Here is a 12,807-nt window from a genome sequence, read left to right on the forward strand (position 1 = left end):
GGTGCTGGTAGGAGTTACAAACTCACCTCCATCAGGAGGAAGAGTGAGTGGTGCTGAGCCTGCTGGGGGCTCCGGGCATTCCAGTTACCCAGCAGAGAGGACTTATGCTTCAAAACCTTTATTTTCAAAGAGTAAGACTTTGGGGACGATTCACAGGGATTTGGCTCATTTTGCCAAATACCACCTGTAACTGCACATGGACACAGCTGGTGGCTTTTAGTGGTTAACTAAAGGAGCCAGCTCTAAGTCCCCTGTACTTGGCACTGGTGAGGTCACCTCTCAAGTGCTGTGTCCAGTTCTTGTGGCTCTTCATGACGAGGACACTGAGGTGCTGCAGTGGGTCCAGAGAAGGACAATGGAGATGGGGAAGGGTCTGGAGCACAAGTCTGATGAGGAACAGGTGAGGGAGCTGGGGGTGTTTAGCCTGGAGAAAAGGAGCTTTCTGGGGAGACCTTATTGCCTTCTAGAACTCCCTACACCAGGAGGGTGTAGTTAGATGAGGGTCGGGATTTGCTCCCATGCAACAAATTACAGGATGAGAGGACATAGTCTTAAGGTACGCCAGGGGAGGTTTAGGATGGACACTAGGAGGAATTTCTTCACTGAAAGGGTGGCATAGGAGTAGGCTGACCAGGAAGGTGTTGGAGTCACTGACCCTGGAGGTGTTCAGGGAAAGACTGGACGTTGCACTTGGTGCCATGGTTTAGTTGATAAGGTGGTGTCCGGTCACAGGCTGGACTCGCTGATCTCAGAGGTCTTTTCCAACCTAATTGTTCCTGTGATTCTGTTCATCGCCCTGGCCGGCCAGTCGTGCCGAGTCCCGGGGAGGCGGCCCGAGTGCCGGGTGTCCCGCTCACGGAGCCCTGCCGGAGCCCATCCCGCCGCCGCGGCCGCGCTGCTCCGTGAGGCGGCGGCGCTCGATGCGCTCGGGGCTCGGCCCGGCGAGGCGGTGCCTGTGGCCCGGAGGTGCCATGTCCGCCCCGGCCATGTCGGGCCTGGCGCGGGCCCTGCGGCGGGCGGCGGCTCCCGGGCGGGTCCCCGCGCCCCGCAGAGGGGGCGGCGGAGCCGGGGCGCGGCCCTGGGGCTGGGGGCTGGCGCTGGGGCTGGCGCTGGGGGTCCGGGCGGCGCCGGCGGGAGGCGAGTCTGAGAGCGGGCGGGAGGAGAAGCCGCCGCTCCGGCGGGGCTTCGGCGCGGCCGTGGAGAGGAGCAGGGACCTGGTGCGGAGGATCAAGGTGCTGAGCGGGGGGACCGCTGGAGGCTGCCGGTGCTGGCGCGGCTTAGGCCAGCTTGATACAGGGGTCTGTGGAAATGTGGCACAGTATGGGGTATCTGAGAACAAGGTGGGTCTTAAAGGCTGTAGGAAGGAGAGGTAAGAGACATACGAGGAGCAGCCGAGGGCACTTTTTTCAGCCTGGAGGAGAGGAGACGGAGGGGAGACCTCACTGCGGGCTGCAGCTTTCTCATGAGGGGAAGCGCAGGGGCAGGGACTGATCTCTGCTCTCTGTGACGAGAGAATGCCAGGAAATTATGTCTGGAGACGTTTAGGTGGATATTAGGAGAAGTTTTTTACTTAGAGGGTGGTCAGGCACTGAACAGGCTCTGCAGGGAAGTGGTCACGGCTCCAAGCCTGGCAGAGCTCAAGGAGCGTTTGAGCATCGCTCTCAGGCACAGGGTGGGATTCTTGGAGTTCTCCTGTGCAGGGCCAGGAGTTGGCCTCGATGATCCTTGGGGTTTCTTCCGACTCAGGCTATTGATATTCTGTGATTCTGTTTAAAAAACACGTTGTAGTTAGTTTGAAAATGCAGCTGAAGCTTCTATGAAATCTTGCGTGCCACTAGGTGATGCAGTTTGCCGGTTGCATATTAACTCGGTCGTGTTTTGTTTCTTTTGAATGTCCTGTTCAATTTAGTTAAATCCTGTTAATTTAGTTGAATTATTAAAGCAAAAATATTACATTGCTATTCTTGTTAGGTATGTTTTTCCCAATGGCTGAGTTAAAATGTCAGCTTTGCAAACGCAGTTTGGACTAGTTCAGCCAAACGGGTACATAACAAAATTTTAGCTATAATTAGATAACAATACGCAGGTTTATTTGTAGTTTTTTTGTAGCTTTTGCAGTTCAAGTGTTTGGGAGGAGGTGTTTGTTAACTGTAAAGATCCTTCTAAATGTGTTCTGTCTGTTTTTTTGGCAGGATGAAGCAGGAATCCCAGGTATATTAGTTGGAGTTTCTGTAGATGGAAAGGAAGTCTGGTCAGAAGGTTAGTATGTAGGAGTAGTAGTTGTGCATGCTGTCAAGCACTGATGGACATTTAAAAAATGAACAATTCAGACAAGCTAATCAGACTGGGATTTCATCTATGTTCCATCTCTGGACAGTAGCCAGAAACAGGTGCCTGGGGAGTATCAAATAACACCTTCCTTGGTAAACTTCAGTCATTTCCAGGAAGTAATAATTTGTTAAGTTCCAGAATATGCTAGTATGTCTCAACAGTTAGATTGGAGAGGCTTTCTTCCATTATTTTTTCAGATTAGCCTTTGAATGTACTCTGGGCATAGAGCTGTACAGTGGTCTGGTAGCAGTGTATGTAGCAGGTAAAGAACTGTTCTCCTCACAGGAACTTCCTTAATAGTCAAAGGAATAATGGCTCACATTTGGTGACCTGTCTCCTGTTTGTGGGCAGAGGTGTCGTTTTACTGGGAAGGTACTGGGATTTAATAGGTGTTATCCTTTCAGAAATTGCAATGGATTTTTCTGGTTACACAGTTTAGTTTTAAGTAGAGTCTGTTAGTACTTCTCCTATCATGTAGACATTTGATGTTTAAAAAAACATCAAAATCTGTATCTGTTCTCAGAAATATTTTCATGAGTTTCAAAAAATCCAGTGTGTTTTGGGTTTTTTGGACAATGAAAATGGTAGTAGTAAATGGCAACATCTTTCATTTATGTTTTATAGAATTTGAAGAAAAAAAAATCTTAGTAAGATTGTCATTTTCTTTCGATAGTCTGCTGTTGCATTAATTTTTACATATGTATAAGGCTGATTATGGGTTTTAATTGCTCTTTCACCATGACAGAAGTGAGCTGGAGAGACTCTGATACCTTTTGTAATGTGGCCTAAAAAGAAAATTGTGCTAAAACTTCATCACAGACTTTCTCAAATCAGATAGCTTTTTCTGGTCTCAATTATCTAGCAATGAAAAAGGAAGTTTTTATAGGACTTCTGCAGAATCCCCTCCTTGACAAGCAGGAGAGTGCCTGAAGGATTGAGTGCCAGTGGTTTATCAGCAGGACTGCCAGATCCACTACATGTGGGAGCATAAGCCATGGCAGAACTTTCTGCTCCCTGCTGCACATGGATATAGAGAACAACAGGGCCTTGATAAGGCACCTGGGAGTGGTAACATTGCTCTAGCAGAGTTCTGGGTTGTTTGGGTCTCATCTTCCCTTCTTCATGGGGGGCAAAATAGGAACAGGTGTAAGTTGCATGTATTCTGTGACCACAGTACTAAAGCTGCTTTCTTGCTGATGGGAAGGTTTGGAAGGTTTTCACTGGGGGAACAGCATCTGCATTCACAAGCACCATGCACTTGAGTAGCAACTAAGTAAGAGAAAGGGTCTTGGGCAACTGGCATGTCATCTGTTTTATTTCTTGTATTTTGTCAAGGTTTGGGGTTTTTTTGCCTGAGCAGTTCATTGTTAGACTGCAGTTTTATATATACAGAAGTGCGTGCGTTGCTTGCAGGCCTTTCTTATACTGAAAACTGCAAATATGTCATTGCTGCATTTTCTTGCTTTTATGCTGCAACATCACTTTCTTCAAACCTGGCTCAAACTGAGGACTAGTTTGGCAGCTTGATAACGCCTTATTAATTCCAGTTATTGCTACCAGACTTGTGGGTTGGTTACATAGGAAAACACTGTTACAGAGACTGTTAAAGCTGCATTTTAATTGAAGTCTTGCTGAGTGATGTTGAAACATAGTGTGTAACACCTCTGTTTTGTGAAACCTTACAGATCAGGTAGTTGCTATGAATTTGTGAGTGATTTCCTCTCTCAATTTCTGTATTGATAAAATAAGACCCTTTACTGCTTCAGCCATTAATTCAGAACAATAAAAGGAGTGTTTATGACTGTTGGTTGGTTATTTTACAGTCTAGATTTTGGTCTCTTCGGGTTTTCTACACTGAATATTTGACCTCAGGAGTATAAATTTTGGCTTAATCTTCAATCTCATTTATCATTATGTTTGTTGTAGTCTTAATCAGCAACTTGGCATGCCATTGGCTAATCCAGTGGGCTCTGATTAACTGCTACTACTACAGTATGTAGTATGTTATTAACTGAATTGAAGCAGAGGCTGGGATAGTCCAATAATTCATATCCCAGTTTAGCTGGAGGAAAAATATTTTAAAGGGCCAGTAAATCTAATTTATTGTAAATAATTAATTCAGCATGTCTCTCTCTGTGCAAAGTACTTACCAGAGTGCTTTTATTTCCTTGAAGGCTTGGGCTATGCTGACGTGGAGAACCGCGTGGTATGTAAGCCAGAGACCATCATGCGCATCGCCAGTATCAGCAAGTGTCTGACAATGATGGCTGTTGCTAAATTGTGGGAAGAGGGGAAACTGGATTTAGATGCTCCCGTGCAGAAATATGTCCCTGAATTTCCAGAAAAAGTCTACGAGGGTGAAAAGGTATGTAGTTTTTTATTGGTAAGAGTTTTTTTTAATTTTTGTTCCTGTCACTACATAGCTATTTGTGTACAGGTGCCTGATCTGGACCTATTCCTATAAAACACTCAAAATAATTTAGACAAGTACTGATGTTTCCTGGTCAAAAAAAGCAAATTTGGATCTTCCGTTTTATGTTGAGTGTGTAGTGTCTGCATATATACTTTTTTAACTGCATTTAATATGTGATATTTAAAAGATCTTACACCTTTGTCTGTTCTTTGTCATGGTGAATTTTACTTTTTTGGTGATTTAGTGTTCATCTTTTAATGAAGAGAGCTCACATTATCCTGTCTACCTAGGTCACTATTACCACAAGACTGCTAGTTTCACACTTGAGTGGGATTCGTCACTATGAAAAAGATATTACAAAAGTAAAAGAAGAAAAGGAAAAGGCAAACAGAGCACTTAAGCTAACAAAATCCCATCAGGATAAAGAACAAAAAGAAAAAGAAGGTAAAGGGATGGAAAAAACTGATTGTGTCAAACAGAAGAAAGAACATGATGGTGAGACAAAAAGCCGAAATTCAAAGCCTGGCAGGAAAGACAAGGAGTTTGAACAGGAAGAGTACTATTTGAAGGAAAAATTTGAAAGTGTGATTGAATCACTGAAGATATTTAAAAATGATCCTTTGTTCTTTAAACCAGGTGAGTATCTATTAATGTAGACCAAAATGTGTTCTTCTGGTGAGAATTTTGTTTGAAATAGTTTTACAGTAAAGAGGATAGTAGAGTCCAGTAAAGAGTGTTTGTGTGAGGGTTTTGGTTTGTTCTGCTTCCCTTCCCTTTTTTTTTCATGTGCCCCATTTAAAGCTCAACAGAGAAGCACTTGGTCTGTTCTGCACAAACCATCTGGTCATGTAATTTATATGTATAAGACTTTTCTCCCAGGAGCAGTAAGTAATGCAGTAAGTGCTCTGAAACATACCAGTTACTGGATTTATAAATGCTGAAGCAGAATATAATTCTGGTAACAAATTTGTATCTACAAAGTATTTTGTAAGCAGATACTAACTTGCTGTAGTCATGTTCTGGGCCTTCTAGATAAGAGCCAGAAGTAAAAAAAATGACTGAGGCACTAAATCAGACCTAAAAAAAAAAAAATCTACAGAAAAAACATACAATCACAGAATTACTGAAGTAATTTATTTTTGGGATTATTTAAATTAAGTTTAGAGAGGACTTTGAGGAACTTCAGGTGTAAGTTTTAAATGAGTTAGGTTAAGGTAAATTATATACATTGCTGATAAACAATAATGTGCATTTAAAGGGAGAGGGATAGGAAGAGGGAGAAGTTAAACACCATCTTGGAGAGCTCTAGGAACCACTTCAAGTAAGAGATCTGTCTCAACTGTAGGCACTTCAGCAGCTGCTCAATATGTAGATGTTTCATAGAAGGAATTAGCACAAGGATGAGATTTTTAAAAAAATGAAACTTTGTTTTGTAAATAAATTCTATTGTCTTAAATTGTATGCATGTTTGTGTTCATATAATCTTTTGGGATATTCTAGAACTGGAAACACTGTGCTAAAAGTGATGAATACCCTTGAAAAATGTGAGTACTGCTGTTGTCTTCCCTTCTCCAGGGTATAAGACACACAAACAGGTCACAGTAGCTGAGCATCTTTTAAGCACTAAAACACAAGTCTTTTATGGCTTATGTCAGCTTTCCAAATCCAGACATCCTTGTGAGACCTGGTGTGGTAAATCTTGTGGAAAGGATGTTACATGTCAGCGTTGACATCTTGGCATGAAACCTGACTGTGCATACAGATCCCTGGAATGTTTTAGTGCTGTTCTCACAGCAGGATCTGTGTCTGCTGCAGTACAGAATTTCCTAGGCCTAGGATCAACAATGGTTGATTATTCATTGCTATATGCAGTTTTATTTGCAGATACGACTCCATTTAAGCATCATGCACCTAATGTGGGGTTTTTTCCCTTTCTCATTGTGTTTCTTCAAGGTAGTCAGTTCTTGTACTCAACGTATGGCTTTACTCTGTTAAGTGCTGTTGTGGAGAGAGCTTCAGGACAAAAATTTACAGATTATATGCTGAAAATGTTTCGTGATTTGGATATGCTGTCAACTGTCCTAGATGACAATGAAGCAATGATATATAACAGAGCAAGGTAAACAAGGGTGGAACTCTTAATTTTTCCACAACAACTATTGCCCTTTCTATATTAATTAAGTCAGCTGAATTAAGAATGTGTGATTTTTTTTTTTCTTTCCACCAGGCATTTGAATGAGGTGTTGTATGTTACCTCAACATTAGTCTTGTAGCTGGTTGCAATGCCATGGTATTGGTTCTGTAATTAGCACGTAAAATTACAGAATAAGAAATAAGTATTTTCCATTCTAAGTTTGAATATGGGGGGTGAGGGGAGTAATAAGGGTCACTTTGAAGTTTACATTTACTTTGGGTACAAGTAAGCATGTAAATGCAAATAAAGTAAAACAAGGAGTACTAGGAGATTATATTGGAATATATAGTTACCTTGGTTTGCTTAATATACTGGCATTTAAAGAGTTCCATGGAATTGTAATAGTCTCACAATAACACGAGGTTTTCATAAATCAAATTGCAGTATGAATCTTGGCCAGAATTAAAATTCTGTTTAACACAGAACATCCTTTACCAATTGATTTTTTAAAATAATTTAACATAGAAAAGAAAAAAGAACACCCCCTCCCCCAAAACTCCTACAAAAACAAAACAAAAGACACCCACACAACAACAAACCCAGAAAAATTTATGTAACTGGATAATCCATTCCAATACAGTGGATCAGGCTAGGGTTTCTTGTCTGGCTCTCTCTTATTTTATTGACCTTCCTGTCTGGGCTTTGAAATTGGTTATTGACTCCCCTGTTAAATTTTGGTGTGGGACAAGAATTCTGTTGAATGACAAAGCAGGTTGTAGTAAAAGTCTCATGAAAATGACACTCAGACTTTTTAAAAGTGTGGCTTCTAAAATGCTCTCAAAGAATGATGAACATGTTGAATCTGACGTTTACAGTACATACAAGTGTATACTGAAAGTGTGTGTGTGCACAGCTTTACTGCTCTATTCTAAGATGCTTTGTGCTGGTGTTTAGTTTGCTTGCAAAATTTCAGAGGCTCATCTGGATGATAGTGATGTTCTCATAAGTTGTAAGGTACCTTGTACAGTCAAGGCTTTTTAAAATGTGTGTATGTTCATCCTTTTATGAACTGAAATATGGGAGGGATCAAAGAATTGGGACAGGTGCTGTTCTGGGAGTCTTTTTATAGGTACTTATTGTTAAGCAAAACTGAGATGCTGAATGATGCTGAAACTGTGGGTTTGCTTCCACAAATTGGAGCTTGGTGCCTCAAAATAGAATGTATTGATGTGTTGAGGTTTGTTTAATGGTTTGGTTATACTATATTTACCTAATAGGAAAATGCTTAAAAATCCATGTTGTAGATATTTAGAGGTATAAGTCAATGTCTTTGTAACAGGCTTTTTCTGTGACCAAAAAACTCATTATGGGGATAATAATTTACAAGATAGTAAATATAATAATGATACTAAATCACTGTCAGAGTTGATGATTGTCTTGCATCCTGGACCATTCATCATTCTTCCTTTGTTTCAACCTCTGACTTTCAGTGTTATAAGTTATTCAGAAGTCTGCTAAAAAGCTTTCCAATACAGGCACAATCTAGGTAGGGCTTTTCCTTTTCGTAATTCTCCAAGTAGTACATGGACCTTATTTGGTCTAAAGACCAAAGGTTGAAAGGTCTTGGGTTATATATTTATTCAACAGTCCTTTCCATATGTTGTATGAAATTAATTAAGTCATGATTGGATTGTTTCTTTCAAAAGCGTAATTTGTTCTGCACTTCTGTTGTATTTTTCCTGATAGTTCATTCTGCAATTCTGGTTGGCAGTTTCTAATCTGTGTTATGCAAGACCTTAATGCTCCTTGCTTTGTTGTAGAGTATGGCAACCATAATGGGGCAGTGGGGGGAAATCAGCCATAAATGGAAACTCCTGTCTCAGAGCAGTCACCTAAGACTTAATTGTAGGATTCCTTGTTCTTTAAAACACTTAATATCTAGTACAGGGATTTAAAAAAAATCAGTGTTAGCTGATCTATTTATTTCTGTCACATCTCTTATTTGTATACTGTTTTTATTCTTAGTATACCCTAAGATGCAGTAGGATTAGTATTTTTATTGAAGTTAAGCTTCTAACCTAGGAAATCACCTTAATTTTTGTTTTTCTGTCTGAATTACTTGTTGATTTTTCTGCAATAAATATATTTCAAAAATATATTTTAAAAACCCTCTAAATGTTCCTGAGACAAGCTGCTCAATTTGCTCTTTTAAGGTAGGGCAGCTTAAAACAGTTGTGCACAAGATATGAGAATGACAAGTTTAATTTTCTTGAATTTTAGGTGTTACGTTTACAACAAAAAGGGACGGCTGGTAAATGCACCGTATGTGGACAACTCTTACAAGTGGGCTGGTGGTGGCTTTTTGTCATCAGTAGGTGACCTCCTGAAATTTGGAAATGCCTTGTTGTACAGTTATCAAGCCGGACAATTTAAAAACAGGAATGACCAACTTCTTCCAGGGTACCTCAAGCCAGGCACAGTTGCAATGATGTGGACCCCAGTGCCAAAAACAGAAGTGTCGTGGGACAGGGATGGTAAATATGCCATGGCTTGGGCTGTGGTAGAGAAAAACCAACAGTATGGCTGCTGCAGACAGCAGAGACATTACGCATCTCACACCGGGGGGGCCGTGGGGGCCAGCAGTGTCCTCCTCATTCTGCCTGAAGAGCTGGACCCTGAAGCTCTTGGGACTTGGCCAGTGGCACCCCCAAGAGGAGTAATTGTCACTATTATCTGTAATATGCAATCGGTTTCCCTCAACAGCACTGCCTTAAAGATTGCAAGGGAATTCGATAAAGAAAAACGGGCACAGTATACAGACTAAAAGAGATGTGTGTGACTGAACTCACTGTACTGAAAAACAAAGGGAGAAGGGTGTAATTGGACTTCAGTATCACTAAGAATATGGGAAGAAAAAGCATAAGAAATTCACTTAATTAACCTCTGCTAGTGGTGCTAAACTTATGTCTAACCGAAATTCATCTCTCAGGGAAATTCCTTACTTACAGAAAATGAGATTGTAACAGTCAAAGTTGACTTTCTGTAGTACCTGTGTAAATTACCATTATATTAGCAGGTTATTTTTATCAACTAGTGAAACACTTGACAAAGATTTTTAAAAAATAGCTTTTTTTTGCACTAAGAAGTACAAATTATCTACCTTGAATGTTAAACTTTAGAAATATTTCACATCTCGATTTGAACACACAAATACGTTGCTTGTTATTGTCACAGTTCCAGTCTGCCAAAACTGTTCAGTATTACTTTTTAAAGAAAAAGTGTATCACCGTTGCTTTTTGTTTTCACATAGCACTTTCCTTATTTGCTTAAAAAAACCAACAAAATCCAAATCCTGAAGCTACCTCCAGAATGCAGATTTATACCAGAAGCAGGCTTTTGTCAGAGCTGTGGATTAAGCGTTAGAAAAGAATTAATCTAGAGCAATGTAAGTAAAAATCTTTTTGTTGTTTAGATGTTCTCCCATCCATTTTTATTGGACACAGAGAATGTGTGAAATTAGTTTACTGTGCAATAAAGGTATTATTTCTAGAGCCAGATCCACCCAAATAGCACAATGTGGCAAGCTGTCAAACTGTCCCATTGTTTTTGAGTGATACACATGCTAACTTGGTAGGCAGAAATGGCACTGTATTCTGTAGTGTCGATATTCCTTTATAAACACGAATTAGGAACTTAAATAACTCAATACAATTTAAAGCCCATTCTTGAAGCCAGGAGTAGAAGTCTCACCAACCAAACATGGCTGTGGCAACTGTCATCTCAAAGATTTACCTCCACCTCACTTCCCCTGTGTTACATCAGACAATATTTCCAGGGTGAGACAAAGTAGAAGTATCTTTCAGGAAAGGTTTCAATACTTCCTTTCCTGCACTGTTTAGCAGCTCTGCTTCTCTGAATTCAAGGAGCGAGATGTTTTGGACAGCAGCTAGCAGAAGGTAGCCCTACCTGCCTTTTTCCCAAACTAATGCTTTTAGTATTACCTTCATAGTTGTTACCTGCCCTGTGATGATACAGCATGCTGCCATGTCTGTTCCCACTATGCCTATGGTAATATTTATTACCTAAGACCAAGAAACCTGGAAATTTAATATTTTGAGGGGTCAGTGTTTCACCTACATTTTTAATTGAAGCTAGTAGGACTAGTTTAGTATACTCTTCATAATTATAATCATTATTGTGCCTTAAAAATTGTTTGCTTGGGGTTTCTGGCCCACTCACCAAAACTTCACTTTTTTATTCATTAATAATGTATTGTCTTTATCTCAAGAGTATCCAATCAGTAAACACAACAAAGAGAACCCTTCTGAATGAACTTTCATTGGTTAGACAATAAATTATCTCCTCTTTCTCTGAAGTCTTTGGTATTGTCTGACAGTTCCAACACAGAAGTACTGGAGTTCTTCCCCCAGTCCTGAGCACCTGCTAGCTGGGGAAAAAAGCAGAAGTGAGTGCTAGTTTTAGGCAGGGAATGAGAATAAGAACTTCTGGTTTCGTGTTGAACACTTGAATAGAAATAGACCAAACATAATGTTTTAAATGCAGAAAATCTGAAGAGTAACACTTATTTTAGGATTTTTAACATATTTGTCTTGTACAATACCCTGTTTTGCAAATGGTATTTCTTGTTTTTGAAAACCATTTTGTATACTTGGGAGAAAACAAGTTTCACTCACTGTTGTGTGTGAATTTAGACAAAGGCTGAGAATGTAGAAGGTGTAGGTTTACTGTTATGCTTGTTTGCACATGACCAAACACTAACAAATGTAAATATTTGAAGTATGTATGAAAATGAGTAAGGGTAAAAACTAAGGCATTGCTAATACCACTATATTAATGACAGTGTCTCACTCCCCATTTAGAAAATGTTTAGCCACCAATTTTTTATTTGCATACCATGTTCTTTATACTTGATCTCCTGTAATAAGGCTTTTAAAAAGCCTCTGATGTCACATGTGCAGTACTGGAGATGCTCTGATTTCATCTTCCAGTACCTGGAACAAAATGGGTCCCTGACAGTCTCTGCTATGGTATTAAATTAATCATGAGTTCTTATCTTTCAGGGTAGAGAAAGCAGAGATATGAGAGAATAGGAATCAATCTGGCCTTAGCATATGTATTCAGGTCAAAATTAATATTGCTACTTTGATCTTTGTTCTAAAACCAGTGATTTGATGGGCTGGCATTTTATGTGGGAAACTGTCTGGTCAATTAAGAGCAGCTTTCATGATAGACTTAATTGTGAGTGAACCTTTGTTGTGAGTGGCACTGACATAAACCCCTATTTTTCTTAGAAGGCACGTGTATTCCATTGGTACACCTGTTTCTGTATCAAACACCTCCTTCTGCATCTGGTAATTAATGTTCACTGTTTGAAATAACTGAAATAAAACCTTGCAAATGCAACGAGTTGCAGTATCAGGTTTTTGGTTTATTTTAATGACTAGACATATATGAGTTTTCAGAGTCATAAAAAGAATACTAGTTAATTAGAAAATCCCAACAATACTTACCTCACCAAGACACCTGATACTTTTAAAGAGATGTTGATACATAACTTGAGATATTATTTAGTAAAATAAGATATATGTAAGATTTTGTTTGAATGTTTTGTCATGGTTAAAAACAAAATCCATTTTACCAGCAATTTAGAAAGGCATGGCTTTCAAAAACTAATTAAACCCTTTTCCTTATTGCAAGAAGGCAATTATTTAATGCCAGTATTTAATACTGACAATATGCATGGGTTTGCTGTACTGGTTTTTTTAATGACTAGATACCATTCACATCTCTTAGTGTAGTTCCATGACTTACAATTTCTTATATGCCAATTGCCTTCTCTATACTGAATGCTTTTAGTGCTTTGCAAAGGATTCCTTTTTTTTTTTTTTTTTGGATAGAAATCTCAGTT

The 12,807-nt window shown here is 39.7% G+C and overlaps 1 protein-coding gene across 1 annotated transcript; it reads left to right on the forward strand.

The window, feature by feature from the left end:
* Positions 1-793: 793 nt before the first annotated feature.
* Positions 794-12,305, forward strand: LACTB (lactamase beta). The gene is made up of 6 exons (XM_069025619.1): positions 794-1,232; positions 2,193-2,259; positions 4,506-4,696; positions 5,035-5,380; positions 6,698-6,863; positions 9,159-12,305. The coding sequence occupies exons 1-6, from the start codon at positions 921-923 to the stop codon at positions 9,700-9,702; spliced, it is 1,626 nt and encodes a 541-aa protein (XP_068881720.1). The 5' UTR covers positions 794-920; the 3' UTR covers positions 9,703-12,305.
* The last annotated feature ends 502 nt before the right edge of the window (positions 12,306-12,807 follow it).

Source organism: Aphelocoma coerulescens, chromosome 10 (genome assembly GCF_041296385.1).
Source record: "Aphelocoma coerulescens isolate FSJ_1873_10779 chromosome 10, UR_Acoe_1.0, whole genome shotgun sequence".
Classification (NCBI taxonomy): Eukaryota; Metazoa; Chordata; class Aves; order Passeriformes; family Corvidae; genus Aphelocoma; species Aphelocoma coerulescens.

What these genes read in the sequence shown, in the direction of transcription:
- LACTB (XM_069025619.1), top strand. Translation starts at nt 921, where the DNA reads ATGCGCTCGGGGCTCGGCCCGGCGAGGCGGTGCCTGTGGCCCGGAGGT. An exon ending in AAAGGAAGTCTGGTCAGAAG is followed by an intron (nt 2,260 to 4,505) that starts GTTAGTATGTAG and finishes ATTTCCTTGAAG; the next exon opens with GCTTGGGCTATGCTGACGTG. An exon ending in TCCTTTGTTCTTTAAACCAG is followed by an intron (nt 5,381 to 6,697) that starts GTGAGTATCTAT and finishes TGTTTCTTCAAG; the next exon opens with GTAGTCAGTTCTTGTACTCA.